The sequence below is a fragment of the Mastomys coucha genome, unplaced genomic scaffold, assembly GCF_008632895.1.
Source record: "Mastomys coucha isolate ucsf_1 unplaced genomic scaffold, UCSF_Mcou_1 pScaffold15, whole genome shotgun sequence".
Lineage (NCBI taxonomy): Eukaryota > Metazoa > Chordata > Mammalia > Rodentia > Muridae > Mastomys > Mastomys coucha.
In genome coordinates this window covers 116,155,247-116,175,728 of record NW_022196897.1, presented here as the reverse complement: position 1 = coordinate 116,175,728, position 20,482 = coordinate 116,155,247, and the positions used below count along the sequence as shown (strand labels likewise).

The following is a 20,482-nucleotide window of genomic DNA, read 5'->3' as shown; positions in this document are numbered from 1 at the left end:
TTTTTTTTAATGTTGAGCCCCACTCCATTTATTTATTTATTTGTTTGTTTATTTATTTATTTATTTATTTATTTTGGTTTTTCAAGACAGGGTTTTTCTGTATAGCCCTGGCTGTCCTGGAACTTACTCTGTAGACCAGGCTGGCCTCGAACTCAGAAATCAGCCTGTCTCTGCCTCCCAAGTGCTAGGATTAAAGGCATGCACTACCACTGCCCGGCCTGACAGGAGGTTCTTGACCTTGAAAGATCATTGTTTTGAAACTAGGTAGGTAGCTAATAAAGCTATACCAGCTAAGGCAAAGGTAGGCGGATCTCTTGAGTTTGAGGCCAGCCTAGTCTACAAAGTTCTAAGACAGCCAGTGTTACACAGAGAAACCCTATCATGAAAAAACAAATAAAAAAAATTCTATTACGTTTCCTGAGAGAGGTGCTTACCACAGTGTGTATGTGTGGAGGTTCTCTGCTTCTACCCTGTGGCTCTCAGGCTTGGCAGAATCTCATAGACATCTTTTTTTTTTTCCTTTTTTTTTTCCTTTTTTTTTTTTTTTCTGATGAGAATAAATGAGGATAGATATTCTGTTACAGAATTCTGAAAGCTCTAGCTAATACAGTAAAATGAGAGACAATAAGAATTATCATTTCAGGGGCTGGAGAGATGGCTTAGTGGTTAAGAGCACTGACTGCTCTTCCGAAGGACCTGAGTTCAAATCCCAGCAACCACATGGTGACTCACAGCCATCCATAATGAGATCTGATGCCCTCTTCTGGGGTGTCTGAAGACAGCTATAGTGTACTTACATATAATAAATAAATAAATCTTTAAAAAAAAAGAATTATCATTTCAGAAAGCTTATTATTACTGATATAAAATCCAAGAAAACCAACCCAACATCTATTAAAATCAGTGAGTTCAAGCCTAAAGTCAGTAGTAGATTGCCTAATTACATGAAGCTCAACTAGTACCACCAAAAAAAAAAAAATCCAAAAATAAATAAACACTGTACATAAAGTCCCTGAAGTATGTATTTTCCTGTTTGTAGAGTAACTGGCTCAAAATTTAATGGAAGTCAGCGTGACTGTACATGCCTGTAACTCTACAGGTGGAGACTGAAGGATCATGAATTCAAGGCTAGCCTTGGCTATATAATAAGTTCAAGGCTAGCCTAGGGTTCTTGACAGCCTGCTTTAAACAACAACAAAAATAAATGCAGTAAGAAAATCTAATTTATTATTAATTGAAATCTTTAAAAATATGTAGATCCATTTAAAAATGTAAACTGAAATAAGACTAAGGTTGGTCTACAGAGTGAGTTCCAGGACAGCCAAGGCTACACAGAGAAACCCTGTCTCGAAAAAAAAAAAAAAAAAAAAAAAAGAAGACTAAGAGAAAAGAAGACAGAAATCTACTCAGCATGCATCTCAGAACTGCTGTGGCAGCACACATGGGTAATCCCAGCATGTGGAAAGTGGAAGCAGGAGGATCAGGAGTCAGGTGTACCTCACTGCACAGTGACCTTGTGACCGACTACCAGAGTAGGAGATGATTTACTATTGAACTATGCTTTTCCCATCCTATTTGAAAATGCTTTCACAGCAACTTTGTGATATAAATATTTTAGACAAAGATAAATTTAAGTGCTAGACTACAGTTTTCATTTCCCTTTCTTTCTTTCTTTCTTTCTTTCTTTCTTTCTTCCTTTCTTTCTTTCCTTCTTTCCTTCTTTCCTTCCTTCCTCCTTCCCTCCCTCCTTCCTCCCTTCCTTCCTTCCTTCCTTCCTTCCTTCCTTCCTTCCTTCCTTCCTTCTTTCCTTCTTTGTATGTTTTTTGAAGCATGGTCTTTCACATAGTCCCTGCTATCTTGGAACTCTGAGATCTGCCTGCCTCTACCTCTAGTTCTCAGATTAAAGGCCTGGGCCACCACCCATCACATGTGGTTTATTCCTGCTTTATAGCAGCTGAAGGAGAGGATCCTGGTTGTACCTTAATGACATCAAGTTGCTAAGAGAAATACTTATTTTAATATTGAGAACAAAGGAAAAATTTCTCATGGGTCTCAAAAAGAGCATACCAGGTAGAATAGAGAATGATCATTTTAACAACTTAAGAAAACTGCATCCCACCTCACAAACTGGTTTCCACAGAACAATTAGATACATGCATATGTGCTGTATGGCAAGGAGCATGGTCATGATAGTAGCTAGATAGGCCAGGATGCTATCCAGAGAGTCAGCTTGAGAAAAGATATATCTTAGAAATGTTGTGGTTGTTAGCTAATGTGTTGTACCACCTTGTGTACTACTGTGCTGGTTAATTTTTGGTCAGCTTCACACAAGCTAGAGTAATCTGGGAAGAGAGGAGACCATCACTTGGAAAAAAAAATTGGGGGCTGGAGAAATGGCTCAATAGTTAGGAGTACTAACTGCTCTTCCAGAGAACCCACCATATGGCAGGTTGTAAACATCTATAACTCCAGTCTCAGGGGCTTTGACATGTCTTTTGGTTTTCATAGGCACCAGACATGCATGTGGTACATAGTTATACATGCATGCATGCATGCATGCATACATACATACATACATACATACATGCATGCATAATTATAGGCAAAACAAAAACAATCTCTAGCCAGTTGTGGTAGTGCACAGCTTTACTCCCAGCACTAGGAAGGCAAAGGCAAGTAGATCTTTGTGAGTTCTAGGTTAACCCAGTCTACACCGTGAGTTCCAGAACAGCCAGACCTTCATAGAGAGACCTTGTCTCAAAAAAAAAAAAACAAGAGGCAGAGGCAGGCGGATCTCTGAGTTCGAGGTCATCCTGGTCTACAGAGTGAGTTCCAGGACAGCCAGGGCTACACAGAGAAACCCTGTCGCGAAAACAACAACAACAAAAACAAAAGCCTCCATCGGGTTGGCTGGTAGGCGAGTCTGTGGGTCATTTTCTTGACTGATAATTATGTGGGAGGGTGTAGCACTGCCCAGTGTGGGCAATACTAGCCCTGGGCAGGTGGTCTTGGAGGATATAAAAAAATGTAAGCAGAGTAAGCCATAAAGAGAAAGCTAGGAAGCTGCATTGTGCTGTGGTCTCCGCTTCGGTTCCTGCCTCCAGGCTGCTGCTTAGTTTCTGCCCTGACTTCTCATAGTGATGGACTGTGATTTGGAAGTAAAGCCAAATAAACTCTTTTCTCCTGCAACAAAACACACACTAATAAAGTGTCCTAGTCGTCACTAGTTTGTTGCAGGGGGTGGGAGTTTGTCTATGGTCATCATGGCAGGGAGCATGGTGGCAGGCAGGCAGGCAGGCATGCAGGCATGATGCTGGAGAAATAGCTGAGAGCTGCTCTATTGGTGGTGTGTGGTGGCTACATGTCTTACAGGAAATTCTCAGTTCCCAGGCATGGGTCCTTGGGCGCAGCAGCCGGCATCGTGGGAAAGTGAAGAGCTTCCCTAAGGATGACGCTTTCAAGCCTGTTCACCTCACAGCCTTTCTGGGGCACGAGGCTGGCATGACTCACATATGAAGTTGACAGGCCAGGATTCAAGGTGAACAAGAAAGAAGTGGAGGCTGTGACCATTGTGGAAACCCCACCAATGGTGGTTGTGGGCTTTGTGGGGCATGTTGAAACCCCACAAGGCCTCCAGATCTTCAAGACTGTATTTGCTGAGCATATCAGTGATGAGTATAAAAGGCGGTTCTATAAGAACTGGCACAAATCTAAGAAGGCTTTCAACAAGTTGTAAGAAATGGCAGGATGACACAGGCAAGAAGCAGCTGGAGAAGGACTTCAACAGCATGTAGAAGTACTTCCAGGTCATCCGCATAATTGCCCACACTCAGATGCATCTGCTTCCTGTGCACCAGAAGAAGGCACACCTGATGGAGATCCAGGTGAATGAAGGCACTGTGGCTGAGAAGCTAGACTGGGCCCGAGAGAGGCTGGAGCAGCAGGTTCCTGTGAACCAGGTGTTTGGGCAGGATGAGATGATTGATGTCATTGGCATGACAAAAGGCAAAGGGTACAAAGGGGTGACCAGTTGCTGGCATACAAAGAAACTACCCCGAAAGACCCATCGAGGTTTGCGCAAAGTTGCCTGTATTGGAGCCTGGCACCTGCCCATGTAGCCTTCTCTGTGGCTCGAGCTAGACAGACAGGCTACCTCCACCGAACAGAGATTAACAAGATTTACAAGATTGGTCAAGGCTACCTCATCAAGGATGGTAAACTGATCAAGAACAATGCATCTACTGACTATGACCTGTCTGATAAGAGCATCAACCCACTGGGTGACATTGTCCATTATGGTGAGGTGACCAATAACTTCATCATGCTCAAAGGCTGTGTGGTAGGAACCAAGAAGCAAGTGCTCACTCTTTGTAAGTCCTTGCTAGTCCAGACCAAACGTCGGGCTCTGGAGAAGATTGACCTGAAGTTCATTGACACCACCTCCAAGTTTGGCCATGGTCACTTCCAGACCATGGAGGAGAAGAAAGCCTTGGGGCTGGAGAGATGGCTCAGTGGGTAAGAGCACTGACTGCTCTTCCAAAGGTTCTGAGTTCAAATCCCAGCAACCACATGGTGGCTCACGACCACCTGTAATGAGATCTGACGCCCTCTTCTGGTGTGTCTGAAGTCAGCTACAGTGTACTTATTTATAATAATAAATAAATCTTAAAAAAAATAAAGCAGTCATTGGATAATGCACCTTTAAAAAAAAAAAGAAAGAAAGAAAGAAAGCCTTCATGGGACCACTCAAGAAAGACAGCATTGCCAACGAGGAGGGTGCTTGATTCTAGGATCACTTTGCATAGTTGGTTCGGGTGGTCTTATCAATAAAATATTTCCAGTTTAAAAAAAAAATAAAAGAAATAGCTGAGAGCTCATATCTGATGTTCAAGTTACAGGCAGAGAAGTAGAGACAGACAGACTGGGCCTGGTGTGAGCTTTTGAAACCTGCTACAGTCACCTCCAAGGCCACACCTCTTAATCTTTCTAAACCGTTCCAATAACTGGTGATCAACCATTCAATGAATGAGCCTTTGGGAATCATTCTCATTCAAACCACTATATATAGCAACTAAATTATATATTTTTTAAATTTCCTAGTGCTAGGAATTGAACTAGTTTTACAAATACTAGTCAATCTCTCTACTACTGAACTATATTTCTAGCCCTATTTTCTATTTTTTAAAGTTATTTGTGGTGCTTCGGATTGTACCCAGAGCCTCATGCATACTAGCTAGGCAAATAAATGCTCTACCACTGAGTTACACCCACAGCCCTAAAATTGTATTACTGTGTTTCACTTGTTTTTGCTACAGGTGAGGATTCCATCTAAACTTCTGTGAAAGCTATCAGGCATGGGATACAATCTGCCGCAGTCCCTAAAGATGCCAGATCGAAAGCAAGAGATGACACTGAGGCTGACAAGGAAGATAATTTAATGCAGATGAACTGAATAGTCTCTGTGTATTCCTTCCAACTCAGTAAGTGCTTGGAGAAAGGTAGTCTGTGTTTGGCTGTCCTTGGTGCCTATGCTTCAGTAACGTACTTGTGGAGTTGGCCACCATTGATCAAGTTGGAGCAGCTTTATGAGCTGAGTGAGACTTTTGACTAGAAGGCTCTTACACGGGTATAAAAAGGCAATGACAATAAAGGCAGGGCCCATTAAGGTTTCCCTTGAGACTCAATCTGATGTATGTTGGAAAGGGTAATCAAGATCCCCATGGCTCAGGGGCTGGGGATGTAGCTCATTTGGTAGAGTGCTTGCCTAGCATGTAGGAGATCCTTGATTCAATCTTCATTATCACATAAACTGAGTGTGGTGGTGAATACCTCTTGGAAAGTAGAGGTAGGAGAAGCCTGGGCTTCCAGAGACCTTATCTCTAAAACAAAACAAAAAAACAAAAAACAAAAAAAGACTTCCACATTTCTATATCATACACTAACTTTCAATTTTATGTGTATGGTTTTCTTGCCTGCATGATATGTCTTTGTACCATATGCATGCTTGGTGCCCAAGGAGGCCAGAAGAAGGCATCAGATTGAATGGACTGAGTTAAAGCTGATTGTAAGCCATCATGTGGGTACTAGGAATGGAAGCCAGGTCCTCTGGAAGTACAACCAAGGCTTATAACTTATGAGTCTTCTTTTAGAAGCTGCCCTGGGATAGGAGAGGTGGCATGGCCAGTAAAGGCACTTGTAATCAAAGCCTGATGACCTGAATCCTTAGGATTCCCATAGTAAAATAAGAGAACCAACTCCTGCCAAGATGTCCTGTCTTTCCTTCACATATTTTAGTATACATGAGCCACACATGTACACACAATAAATAAATAAATGTAATTTTACAAAAGTTCTTTAAATGACAGAATCTAGTGGCCTGGGTTAAATGCCTAGAACCCATGTAAAGGTAAAAGGAGAAAATGGCTGTCCTAAGTTGTTCTTCCACCTCCACATGCGCTGTGGCACACACGGCCTCACACACAGATCATATGCACACATACGCAATAACAACTGTTAAAAGTAAAATTAGAAAAAGGGAATCTGGTATACTTAAATGGGCATATATGCCATGCTTATAAGGATTTCATGCCATGAGAGTGCCATGGTTATACCGTCAACCGCTGCATAGATCCTATAAGCCAAGAAAAACACCACAGCCAGCCTTCTCAAAAATAATTTTGACTCTTCCAGGTGTTTTGTTTAATAAGGAAACATTTATACTAACAGGGTCAAGAGTACCTAGCATTGCTATGATTGTTTTCTGTGACTCTGTCCATTCAGATAGCACCCCCACACCCATTTTATTGTGTTCTGTTGCTTGTATACTGTCTCCTTCCTATGTGAACATGCTATAGAACTGACATGTTTTCCAGTCAGCTAGAAGCCTGGCAGTTTTTGCCAGCCTGTAGAACTTATTTCAGAAGTTTACTTCTCAAGTCTGGAGACATGGCTCAGCAGTTAAAGGGACCTGGGTTTAATTCTCAGCACCCACACGGCCGCTCGCAACCCTGTGTGACTCCAGTCTCCTGACCTTTTTGGATTCTTGCACACCCCTGGTGCACAGTCATACACTCAGACACATACACACACACATTAAAAAAGATAAGTTTTGGGTTTTTTTTCTGTTTATTCCCTTCTTAACCTTTCAGTGAGTAATTTTCCCAGTGTCAGTAGGACACGGGGAAAAGGTGTAGACTGGAGAATGTACCAGAAGCAGCTGCTTATTTGCTCCTCTCTTAGATTCAACTCCTGAAATTTTAAAATTGAATTTTAATGTGTCTGGCTAATATTAAGTTTCACTTTTATTTTTAAAAGGCTGTTTCTGATGCTTGGAAGCTATTCTTTCAGCCACAAAGATGGTAATAAATCTTTGCCTCCCACAGTTCAGACCAAGAATTCACTGCAACAAGGTAAGCCAAACAAACCCATACACATCTAATATGTACTTTAGACTTTTCCCCATTTCCTGGCTCGTATACTCTGCCCTTGGATCCCACCAGGCAGCATTTGGACAAGTATTAGGCAGTCCCCAAGAATCACAGAGCACACACTCGGTGATGTGTTTGCGAAGACCATTCAGCTGTGCCCTTTCACTGCCAAGCAGTGTCGAGCACCATCACTTTTGCCCAGTCAGCGCACAGCAGAATTAATCATGCAGGAGCACTCTTCCCTCCCTCTCTTGCCTTCCCTTGCCCTTTCCTCTCTGTTTTTGTTGTTTTGTTGTTGACTTGTTTTTAAGATTTGTTTGCTTTTTCCAGGTGTTGTAGTGCATACCTTTAATCTTAGCAGGAGGGAGGCAGAGAGGCAGGAGAATCTCTGTGAGTTCAAGGCCAGCCAGGTGCTGGGAACTGAACCCGGGTCTTCTCTGAAAGAACAGCAAGTGCTCTTAAGCACTAGACAGTCCTCCAGACTTGGTTTTTGGTTTTTGTTTTTTTATGACCATCTCATGCTGACCTGCAGTCTCAGGCTGACCTATAAATCACTATGTAACCAAGGACAACTTTGAACTGGCCCAGAGTGGGGACTCACTGGTGTGAAGCACACAGTATCATGAACTGTCATTTTTGGCTTGTTTTTGCTTGTTTGAGTTAAGGATCTTATGTAACTCTGACTATTCTCTAATTTGCTGTGTAGCATAAGATGATTTTGAGCTGGGTAGTGGTGGGTTTTATGCCTTTAATCCCATAATTCCAGTACTGGAGAGGCAGAGACAGGCAGATCTCTGAGCTTGTCATGTCCAGCCTAGGCTACATAATGAGTATGACAGCCAGGACTACACAGAGAAACCCTGTTCCCAAAAACCAAAAAGAAGGGCTGGAAAGATGGCTCAGCAGTTAAGAGCACTGACTGCTCTTCCAGAGGTCCTGAGTTCAAATCCCAGTAACCACATGGTGGCTCATAACTATCTGTAATGGGTTCTGATGTCTCTTCTGGTGTGTCTGAAGACAGCAACAGTATACTCACAAATATAAAATAAATCTTTAAAAAGAAAAAGAAAAGAAAAAAAGATCTTGAATTCCTGGTCATTCTGCTTTATCAAGTGCCAAGACTATAGATATGTACCATGGTACCTTGCTTTTTGCTCATTTTGTTTGTTTGTTTGTTTGAGACAGGGTTTCTCTGTGTAGCCCTAGCTGTCCTGGAACTCATTCTGTAGACTAGGCTGGCCTTGAACTCAGAGATCCTCCTGCCTCTGCCTCCCAAGTGCTGGGATCGAAGGCGTGTGCCACCACCGCCTGGCGCTCATATGTTTAATAATGGGTCATGCTTGGGGATATTTACCTTCAGTCTTTGACATGATATTGAATGCCTCCAAAAACTTGAGATAATTCAGTTTAACAGATAAAATTTAAACATTAAGAATTTAAAGTTTTCTTTAAAATCAAATTTTGCAGGGCTGAAAAGATGGCTCAGTAGTTAAGAGTGCTCATCATTCTTCCAGAGGACCCAGATGCAATTTTTAACACCCACATGGTGACTCACAACCATCTGGGACTTCAGTTCCAGGGGATCTGATACCCTTTTCTGGCTTCTATGGGTACTGCATGCATGTAGTACACAAACTTTGAAGCAGGGGAAATAGCAATATACATAAAATAAAAATAAATATTCAAAAAAGTATTTTTGTAAGTGACAAGTTTTAAAAGCCAGTTGTCTTCATTTGGATCAATGTGACTCCTGTTTGTCATTACATCTAGGTGTCAGCTGATGGTTATGAAGTAGAAAATCTCATCTCTGAAGACCTCATAAAGAGAAGCCATGGCTTTAGGACAGAGTATTTCATTAGACCTCCAATCTATGTGACAGTTTCCTTCCCCTTTAATGTGGAAATCTGTAGGGTTAACATCGATCTCACAGCTGGGGGATGTCAGAATGTCTCTGGCCTGGAATTATACACATCTGCCTTATCTAGCAGAGCTTCTCAGGATGCCCAGGACTGTTGGACTACAGGCCCGGTGGAGATATCTGTCCCAGACAAGGAGGCCTTCACCTTGGTAGGCAAAGTCTTACTGAAAAACCAGAACCATGTGGTGTTCAGCCACAGGGGCTTCAAGGCCAGGCCACCTTTTAGCCCAATGGAAGTCACACTCTTCTCTCCTGCTGTTGTAGCTCAGGAACTCTGGAATAAAGGGGCTCTTTCCCTTAGCCATGTGGCCCACCTCAAAATCGGCATCACTCATGTGACAGGCAGTGGCATCTCTTGCATCAAGCGTTTAGAAGTGTGGGGTCAGCCAGCCAGGACCTGTTCTCAGGAGGTGATAAATAGTGTCTTGTTGACAGCCTCAGAAAGCCTGCCACAGGACTTGGGTCTGCACACTCCAGCCTTGCCCATGGAGAGTGACTATGACCCTGGGGGTCAATCTGAGGGCCAGCAGTCTCCCTGTACCTTACAGGGCATGTCTGAAGTGGTAAGTGATGTGCCAGAGGAGTTCCTGGATCCTATCACCCTGGAGATCATGCCATGCCCCATGCTGCTGCCCTCAGGCAAGGTCATTGACCAGAGCACTCTGGAGAAGTGTAACCTCAGTGAAGCTGCTTGGGGCCGAGTGCCCAGTGACCCTTTCACAGGGTTAGCCTTTACTCCACAGTCCCAGCCCCTACCTCATCCTTCCCTGAAGGCCCGGATCGACCGTTTCCTACTCCAGCACTCTATTTCAGGCTGCTGCCTGCTTGGGAGAGAACAGACGCCATCAACAATGACCCCTTCTGTCATTACTCTGCCCTCAAGGAAAAGGAAGACGGAGCAGGCTGAGCACAGCTCACACTACAGCCTTGGCATGAATGCTTCTTTCTCTGCCGCAAGCCCTTTACTCTCACCCACTACCTCAGAGCCGACTGCCAAGAAAATGAAAGCGGCCAGCGAGCCTGGCCTGACAGACATGGACTGTTCAGCAGGTAACTCACTCTTCTGTGGTCAGGGCTGCCTTCCCTGCCCTTCCTGCTGACGTGATGCCACGGCCCGTGACTTTATGCTTTACTAGGTTAGATTTAGGAGGCTGGAGGCTGTGCCTCTTGTCGTTTTTGTAGGGAATTTCAGTTTTTTGTTTGAATATTTATGTGTTTTAGGAATATGAGTGTTTTGTCTGCATGGGCACCTACACATCAGAGGAGGGCATCAGATCCCATTATATATAGTTGTGAGCTGCCATAAGAGTGCTGGGAATTGAATCCAGGACCTCTGGAAGAGCAGCCAGTGCTCTAAACCTTTGAGCCATCTTTTCAGCCCCAAGGCATCTCAGTTTTGTCTTTGGCCCATAGATAACCTGGAAGCCCCAAAGGATTATGTGTGTTCTCTTATTATTCTGAGATTTCTCTTTTTTTAAAGGAATTTTTGTTTGTTTGTTTGTTTAGAAAGGCTTCACTCTGTAGCTCAGGATAAAGCTCACTATGTAGTCCTGACTAGTGTTGAACTGTGTTGAGCCTCCTATCACGACCCTACCTGACTGTTCCTGAGTTCTGTCATCATGTTTTGTGATAGATCGTTTTATTGGTGAACTTCCCAGCTTTGTGTTCCTTTTTTGTTTTCTGGCAGGAGCAATGCTTTCTCCTGCCTTGAGTCCTCCATTCAGACTTGCTGGGAGGAAAAACAATAGGTTCCTTAAAACAGACCATGTCTTCTTTTCTGGAACTTTCTATGCGTCTTATGTCTGGATACCTTTGGGGTACTATGTCTAGTCTTCCCAGAGGAGATGAAAGAAGTGCATTGTGGTTCCCCCTGCCTCACTTATCCATGAGAAGACACAACATACAAGAAAGTGGAAAAGTATGAGATTGAAGGCCTGCCTCTCAGGAAGAAAACATGGTTGCTAAATGTGAGAGTGAGTTGTACTGTTGCCGAATATGACATTTCAGCTGCCTGGCTTCCTGCCTCTTCCTGCTGACATCACAGAGATTCCCAGGATGGGCATCTCCACCACCATGTGAACAGAGTAGCCCTGACTTGCTTTGGAAATGGCTGGCAGATCATGTAACTTTTTAAGACTCACAAGACAAGACTTTTGTTTGTTGGTTTGTTTGGTTTTGGCTTTGAGACAGAGTCTCTCTGTGTAGCTCTGGCTGTTCTGGAACTTGTTCTATAGACTAGGCTTGCTTCAAACTTGGAGATCCACCTGCCTCCCATGTGCTGGGATAAAGATGTGCAGCACTGTTGCCCCTCACTAAGAGTTTTAAAGATGACCTTTTTAAATTTGAGATAGGGTCTTATGCAACCCAGGCTGGCCTGGAACTCTGTATTATTAGGATGCCTTTGAACTCCTGATCCTCCTACCTCCACCTCCCAAGTACTAGGATCACAGGCATGTACCACCATAGAGAGTAAAACACACGGTCCTCCTTTCATCATCCTTCTGGTTGCCAGTTGGAGTCCTTACAAGTTTTTCTTAACTACTTTCTACTTTTTAAAAGGTTTTATATATATTTTATTATTACTATTATTATTGTTATTGTGTGTGTACTCGTGTCATGCACTGGTGTGTGGAGGTCAGAGCACAGCTTTCAGGGTTAGTTATTCTCTTTCTCTATGGGTTCTAAGGATTGAACTTGGGTTGTCAGGACTACATGACCAGCAAGCTCAAGGCATCTATCTGCCTCTGTCTGCCTCAGCACAGGTTACAGGTGTGTTCCACTGTACCAGGGGTCGTGGCACAGATTCTGGGAAATGGGCTTAGGTCCTCATGCTTTTGCTGACAGTACTGTTAAGTACTGTACTCACAGAGCCAGTTCCTTGGCACTTGAGCCGTTTTGGGGTTTTTTTTTTGTTTTTTGTTTTTTTAATCAGAAAGGTATGGTAGCATATGCCTGTAATCTGAAAGGTAGAGACTGACGAATCAACATGAGTTGAGGCCATCTTGAGCTATGTAGTGATAACCTTATCTCATAAAACCAAGAGGAAAGCAGGAGGGAAGTCAGCTGAGGTGGAGGATAGAGTGTGATAGGGGCCGCCTAGAGCTGGCATCTGCTTGTCTCATCGTTTCTTTGGCCAGCAGGCAGGCTTGTGAACTGTAACAATGGGGCTTGGAGTGTAGCTGAGTGAGTGGTAAAGTAACTATCTAGAAGGCGCAAGTTCCAGGCTGTATCCTGAGTACCACAAAATAAATGAGGGAAGAAAGGAGGTAGGTGCAGTTCAGCTTGAAGCCTCAAGATGGCTCTGTCCTGCACAACACTTTAGGGAGCTGCGAGAGAAGCCCAGAGCTTCTGCGTCAGAGATGGGAAGGAGCTGTCAGGGCTCCCAGGACTTGACTCCTTTGTTCTGTCATTACCATCCTGGGGACATTATACTCATGTGTCTGAACTTGAAAGGGTTATTTTCTGCCTCCAAGGACTTGTGGCAATTTCTTTTTTGCTGAGTCTTCCTGGATATTATGGTGTGTGTGTCTCTCCACAGGTCCAGTGTCCCATGAGCAGAAGCTGTCGCAAAGTCTGGAAATTGCCCTGACTTCCACCCTCGGCTCCATGCCTTCCTTCACTGCCCGGCTCACCAAAGGGCAGCTCCAGCTGGGCACAAGAGGGAGCAGTGCTTGCAGGAGGCCAGCCACCAGCTCTGGTAATCTTGAAGGGCTCAGGACACCAGAGTTAGTCTCTCCAGTATCTGTGGGCCTGCACAGCCAGCTCCTTTACTGCTGTTCCCACTCTCTCTTGTCTTCTCCAGAAGGAGATGAAGGGCTGCCTGGATCTCATCATGGGCAAGCCCTTTGGTTAGCCCTGCCATTCTGTGCACTCTGGCCTGGCTACCTTTGCTGTAGGTTTTTGTTTTGATTATTTTGACATGGGGTCTTTGCTGGCCTTGAACTTTCCAGTTCCAAAGCGCTGTGATTACAGAGGTGCACAGCACACCTGGCTGCAATGGACCATGTAGTTCTCTCCTGGAACACGATGCTCCTTTTCTGTTTCCTAATCCTCCCCTCACTTGATGTCTAGGTATTTTATGTACATGGGAAGAAAGGCTGAGGTTTCAGAGTCATCTTCTGCCCTTCTTGACAACATTTTTATCATTGCACTAGAAAAGCCCAGCCTCCCTCCCCGCCCACAATAACAGTAACCTAGGATTCTAGTGTACGGGAGGTGCGAAGTGAGGAACTGACTGGGTTTCTTTTCCTTTTATTTTTCATTTGTTTTATTTTATGTGTATGAATGTTTTAGCTGTGTGTATGTCTGTGTCTGTGCACCATGTCTGTCCTGATAGAGTTTAGAAGAAAGGGTCAGATATCCTGAAACTGGAGCTACAGGTGGTTGTGAGCCACCATGTAGGTGCTGGGAACCAAACTCCGGTCCTTTGCAAGAACAGCCAGTGGTCTTTAATCACTGAGCCATCTCTCCAGTCTTATGGCCCTCCCCCAAGCCCTTTTTTAAACAAAGGACAAGGTGGAGGCTGGTGAGACTGATGGGCAGGCCCTTGACTCCCTCTACGGATGCAAAGCCTGCCCTCTTCTTGTCATCTGGGTTTCCATTTCACTCCTGCCCACTCTGATTGTTTCTTCCTAACTATTCCCAAGAACATGTCTTTCAAAGTACCCAGTGGAATGAGGCTTGTGGCTGCTTGTCCACTCAGCATCCAGGGATGTGATTGGCCAGCCTTTCCTGCCTATAGCTATTTCTTTTCACTTTCCATTAAGAGACTCTCCCAGTGAGGGCCCTCATCTAATACTGCCCTTTCTGCTCCTGCTCCTCCTTGGAACTCTGGCCCCACCCTCCCTGACAGCTGCTGAGACCCTTCTCACTGGCATCTCCAGCACCTACTCTAACTCTGCACTGTGCTGCCTGCCTTTCAGAGCCCTCCTTCCCAGCACTCCCTCAGCCCATGTTGATAAAAAGCCTGTCTCTACTTGTCAGATCTTCAACATGGAAATAGTTTGTCCTTCAGTGTCCTCTTTCTGACAACATTCATTATCAGGTCCTCTTTGCACACATGTGGAAGTCAAAAGACAACTTTAAGAAGTTGGTCCTCCCACACTGTGGATTCCAAGGATGGAACTCAGGTCATCAGACTGAGCCATCTCTTCAGCCCCTTTTGCGTTTTTCTTTGCTGTGGTTCTGAGAGACACCCTGGTACTACTCTGTAGCCTTTCCCAGACTGAGCAATACTCTTGTTAGCTCCCATAGCTACTTTGCTCACCATCCCCATTGTCCACAGCCTCAATGTCCTTTCGGAGTCAGATTCATTTACAATTATAGATCACAGTGTTCCACTTACGATTCCCATGGCATGAGTCAGAGCCCCACTGTCCTGTATCTCCTTTCCTCTTGATCACACCACCATTTCTGCTTATTTATTTATTTATTTATTTATTTATTTATTTATTTTGCTTTAATGACCTTTGTTTTCTGTCTCTGAAATTGTTCAAGGCTTTAGATCCCAGAGACTTATTAATGGGGTTTCCTGTTGGTGCTAAAGGCAGTTGGAGCCCTTTGTGTATTTCTCTGTGTAGCCTTGGCTATGCTTGACCTAGCTCTGTAGATCAGGCTGGCCTCGAACTCACAAAGATCACCTTGCCTTTGCTTCCCAAGTACTGGGATCAAAGGCACACACCACCACTGCTCAGCCGGTGTATATTTCTGTGCTGTGCCAGGTATGTGTTAGGACTAGGGAAGTACTTCAGTTGATAGAGTGCTTGCTACCATGTACAAAGCCCTAGGCTCCATGTACAAAGCCCTAGGCTCCATGTCCAGCACTACTTAACCTAGACTTGATACTTTGTGTCTATAAGCCCAGCACTTGGTGAGAGAAAGGGGGAGGGAGGGAGAAAGGAGGCTAGGGGGAGAGAGAGAGAGAAAGATAGGTCCATTCCTGCAGTCCTAGCCCTGATGGAGACCCTGCTGTTTACAGATGACCCTGTTCCCCCATGCAGTCTCTATGCTGGATGCTTCTGAGGTTGTCAGTAGGTCGGTCGGTCGGTACGATGAGAATTCATTTTTTATCAGCCTTTTGTTTTTTTGAGCCAGAGTCTGTCTTAGTTTTACTGCTGTGACCAGACAACATCTACTTGGGGCTGAGTTACAGGTTCAGAGATTCAGTCCATTATCATCAAGGTGGGAACATGGCAGACATGGTACAGGAGGAGCTGACAGTTCTACATCTCACTCCAAAGGCAGACAGGAGAAGGCTGACTTCTAGGTAGCTAGGAGGGTCTTAAAGCCCACAACCACAATGTCACACTTCATCCAACAATGTCACACCTCCTAGTAGTGCCACTCCCTGGGCCAAGCATATTCAGAGTATCACAGGGCCTCACTGTGAACCCTAGGTTGGCTTCAGACTCACAGTGGTTTTTCTGCCTCAGCTTCCCATGTGCCAGGATGATAGACATGTCGTTTCTTACTGCATCGCTCTAGATGCTATGCTACTTGCTGTGTAATCCTTGAACTTAAAGGCAGTCCTCCTACTTCAGCCTACCTTCCCCCATTCCCAGAGAACCCTTGGAAACTTGCAGATTAACACCCTGATGTGTACAGGGGCAAGCAGGAGACCCTGTATCAAGGTTGAAGGGCTAGGACCAACAATTGAGGTTGTCCTCTGACTTCCACACTCTAGCCAAAGTACACATATACCAGAACTCATACAAAGATTTAAAAGATCAGAGTGGGCTGGAAAGATGGTTCAGCGAGTAAGAGTACTTTTTCTTACAGAGAACCTGGGTTCAGTTCTCAGCATCTGAGTGATGGCTCACAGCCATCACTGCGTTGGTTCCAGGGATCTGATAACCCTTCTGCCTTCTTTGGGCATCAGGCATACACCATATAATGACATATGCAGGCAGAACACTCATATACAAAAAACCAAATATTAAAGAAAGCAGAGCTGGAGGTAAGAGTTTCCAAGGCAGGCATAGGCTTGCAGTTGTAGTCCCAAGCCCACAAGAGGCTGAGGCAAGATGATCCTAACTTCAGGATCAACCTGAAAAAAGACAAAAATAAGGAATTTTTGCAAAGTGAGGTAACTTGGGGTCCCCCAAGTCACTGGGGAATGAGCTTTGAAAACAGGCCAGCCTGGCCTCCGTATTTCCTAGAGTTGAAGAGAAAGACAGCTTTTTCAAACTAAAAGGAAGAAAGAGCCACAGGGGTCAGGGGACCAGAGCTGCCCTCACTTAGAGGCCTTGAGGAATCTTGTAGTGAATCCTGTAGTGGGGGGCTTGGGGAGGGGAGTTCAGGGGACCAAGGGGTTAGAAGAGATAGAAATTGAGAGATAGAAATTGCCCATCTGATGATCCCTCCACCCTGACTGTTCTGTCTGTCCTGATAGTTGGCGCATTCTGCTTTTCTCTTTACTGACAGCTTCTCTTGGCAGGATAAGCTTTACCTTGTACTAGTTTTGGCAGGGGAGTGCACTCTTTGTTTGGGAGACCAGTGGACAGGCCTGATCCTGTGCACTGCATTCAGAAGCCAGTTCTTAAACATTCATGTACAGCACCAAGATAAAGATGGTAGATGGGAGGCTTGCTTTGTTCCAGCTTCCAGGAGCAAAGCTTGCATTGAGGAACAACTTTACCTAATACTTCCTCATCTTTCTGACTCACTAGAGCATCCAAGGAATGTTTCCGGCCCAGAGTGTGCCTCCTGCAAACAAGCATTTTCTTCCTACACCACAAATGAGCCTGTGTACCAGCTGCCCTGTGGCCACCTTCTGTGCCGACCCTGCCTGAGTGAGAAGCAACGTTCCCAGCCCATTCTGTGCACAGCCTGCCAGCAGCCAGTCACCAGCCAGGATGTGCTGCGGGTCCACTTTTGAGTGACAAGCCGCAATTGGAGAAGCCCCATTTTGGGGGAGACCTGAAGGTGAAGGAAGCAAGAACAGGATCCCAGTGCCTCTGTTTTCTCTCGGGCTTGTATACCTCATGGTGTGTTACAGAGACTGGGTAGGGCCATCCCACTCCTGCTTAGGCAACAACAGGATAACAAAGCCATAGGGCTGGGCTGGAGAAGACATCCCTATTCTCCCCGGCCCACCTTGCCACTCTCTGACCAGAGCCAGCCCCCACTGTTCAGGAGCACTCCTCTCAAGCCCCCATGTTATCTGCATACAATCTTCTAATGGAGCTTTGTGGATGGAGCTCAGTAGACTGTGACTTGGGACCTCACACAGCCTTCCCTGCCTCAGGGTCACTCCTAAGTGGACCATGGTAGGGGCTGTTAAGCACATGAGTTAGCCATGTGTACCCCGACCTCTGCAGACACTTGCAGCCTTAATAAAATGACATTTGACATTCAACGAGGATTCCTTCTGGCACACAGGACAGCCATATGCAGTTGCTGCCGCCAGGTAGGCAGGGGTTCAGATCTACCCAGTGTGAGTGTGTCAGTGCCAAGAGAAGGTGAGCAGCTTCCATCAGGCCAAGTGCCCAGGTATGTCTGGTTGCTCCTGGAGCCACACTCCAAGGGAGAGGACTCCTGTTCCATATGTAGCCTACGGTAGGAAAATACTTGTTTAAAGAAAACATTTTTAACAGTTTTTTTGTATGTGTGTATGCACGTGTGCCTTGGTGCGCCTATGGAAATCAGTGCTCCAGGGATCAGCTCACTCTTTCCAACTATGTGGCTCCCAAAACCAGTCATCAGCGATGTGGCGATCTCCTCTACCCTCTGAACCACCTCCTTGGATCCCTAGGCTGCATTTTTTTCCTTCCAAAATTAAACCTTATGGAGTCCCAAAGAAATGGATTGCATATAACTCTTGTTGGCTCCTTCAAGAGCTCCCAGCCAGGAGAAGAATACCTGTGCAGGTCCTCACACTGTCCCATTTCCTTCCAGGCATGATCTGCTCTGTCTTTGAGATAAATCACAGCCCCTTGAGCTACATGTTGTCTCTTCTGGTTGCCAGTGATCAGTCATGAGATTTAGGGAATCTGCTTTCAGAGTTCCCAGGAGATGTGTCCGTAGAGGTAACCAGTATGGGAATGTCACCTCTTTCCTCCTACACACCACCAGTGCCTGTTGTGCTTCAGCCTTCATATGAGACACCAGGGTCTGCATGGACAGGCAACCCTGCACTGCCTGGTGGCTCCTGAACATCCCACTCTATGCCTGGGCCTCCATTCTAGGTGTTGTGTTCTTAGCCCATGCAACTACAGAGGGCTTGGTTTGGGAGTTGCCACCTACCCATAACCTGTCATGGTCTCTGGAGTAGCCCATTCAGACTTTACACCTTGATGTGAGTGATGGGAGCCATCCCTGCCCCCTCCCCAGAGCCCCCAAGCTGCATTCCTCTGCAGCTCTACTAGAGGTGCCTGGCCTACTCTGCTGGAAAACTAGGTCTGGGAGGCCCTGGGGTGGACTGGAGGTACCCTGAGTCCAGGGCGGGGTGGGGGTAGGGGGTGGAGAGCCACTCCTACATTGTAAATGTGATTAAGTTTTCTCTTAAAGATCTGACCCCCCACCCCCATAGAAGTACTCTTTTTCTTCCTCCACTACCAGAAACATTGTAATCTTCCCTAGAATACATGAATGGAAGCTGGGTGTGATCTAAGTTTGTAAATCCAAACATCTGAAGGACTGCTGTGAGTTCAAGGTCAGCCTGGGCTACATAACAAACACTTGTCTCAGAGACACTGAAATAAAAATGTATTTGGCCCCATGGACATTTTATTTCTCACTAGAAACCGGGCCTGAGGCCAGGCACAAAACAGCTTCCTTGCTCAACACCACTGACCAAGAAGAGGCAGCTTCAACTGTGCCTCCAGAGATGCCTTCCAGAGATGACATTTCCTTCCCTTGTTAATGGGGTCATATACTCAATGAAGGCACAAGACTGAAGACCTGTGGCCCTGGGGTCTTCTGAGAACAGAAGGCGGTGGCTTGAGGCTAGAGGTTCACAGCAGCTCTGGGCTCTGAGTCTTTATTCCCTAAGTTAACAAGTGAGGCCTGGTCAGCTGGGGCCAAAGCTCTGACCCTCAGCCACGCCCTGAGCTCGTAGGAAGGAGGCTGTGCCAGAATTAGTCCTGGAGGTAGAAGAAGTAGAACCAGATAGCCAGGAAGAAGATCAGCAGCTGCTCACTGTTCACGGAGAATCCCTGTGCCCTGTAGCCGCTAGGTCGGGGGACTGAGTAGGCTTGCCCAGCCTCAGTCTTGTTCTTCCTACATCTCTCCATTTTGAGGCTGCTCAGCTGCTGGGCTCCTTTCCATTCCCCAGGAAACAGGGTCTTCTGACGCTGGAGTTCCTGTAACTAGGTCTCCAGACAAAGAGAGCCGCCTCCCACTGCCTGTGGCATTGTGACTGCAGACCTGAATTCCATTGTGATGGCCACTGGGGTGGAGTGGGGTTCCTGTGGGCTGGCCTTCTCCCACAGAGCTCCCTTGTGCACTCTTGAAGGTCTTAGCCCACAGCCTCCCCCACTCTGCTCCCCATTGAGGCCCACTGTCGTCTCACCTGGCCTCCAGGCCCCTTGCACGTGCAGCATCTTCTCTCTGTTTCTGAGTGGAAAGGGGAGAGCCAGGTTGGGAACTAGCCAAAGCCATACTGTTCAAAACAGTCACCTTTCATTCCTGGATGATTGTATTAAAAGAAAATCTGGGAGCCATGGCTCAGCTAGTATTCCCAGCCCTTGTGCATTTGAGGCCAGCCTGGGCTACAGAAAGAAGCCATGTTTCAAAATGAAGCAAATTCGATTTACATTCCCACTGTCATCTGCCAGCCACATTTCATAGAGGCCACTGGACAGTTGAGATACAGACCAATTCTACTGTCACAGTTAAGCGTGATCACAATTCAAGGCCAAGATATGGATGTGAGACTGAAACACGTAGAAATCTTTCTCCTAGAAGACCCCTGAATGGAGGAGAGAACACAGGATGGCTTGAACCTCACTCTGCTAACCATTTGACCATGACCTGGGGGTCCACTTGTTGAAGTGGCTCTCTTGCCACCCCTCCCCCAATCCCATGCTTGGGATGGAACCCAGGATCTCATTCATTCTAGGAAAGTGTTCCCCAACCCCATGAAACATCCTTATAATCTTCGGAGAAGAGAAGTTTTCCAGGAAGCCACTCAAGTAAA

At 45.7% G+C, this 20,482-nt stretch overlaps 1 protein-coding gene and 1 pseudogene across 1 annotated transcript; both read left to right on the top strand.

Annotated features, from left to right (window-relative positions):
• Positions 1–3,361: 3,361 nt before the first annotated feature.
• On the top strand, positions 3,362–5,424 carry LOC116090942 (annotated as a pseudogene).
• On the top strand, positions 5,346–19,065 carry Ubox5 (U-box domain containing 5). Its single transcript, XM_031371920.1, has 5 exons — positions 5,346–5,480; positions 7,315–7,409; positions 9,198–10,395; positions 12,884–13,042; positions 17,013–19,065. The coding sequence occupies exons 2-5, from the start codon at positions 7,356–7,358 to the stop codon at positions 17,219–17,221; spliced, it is 1,620 nt and encodes a 539-aa protein (XP_031227780.1). The 5' UTR covers positions 5,346–5,480; positions 7,315–7,355; the 3' UTR covers positions 17,222–19,065.
• The last annotated feature ends 1,417 nt before the right edge of the window (positions 19,066–20,482 follow it).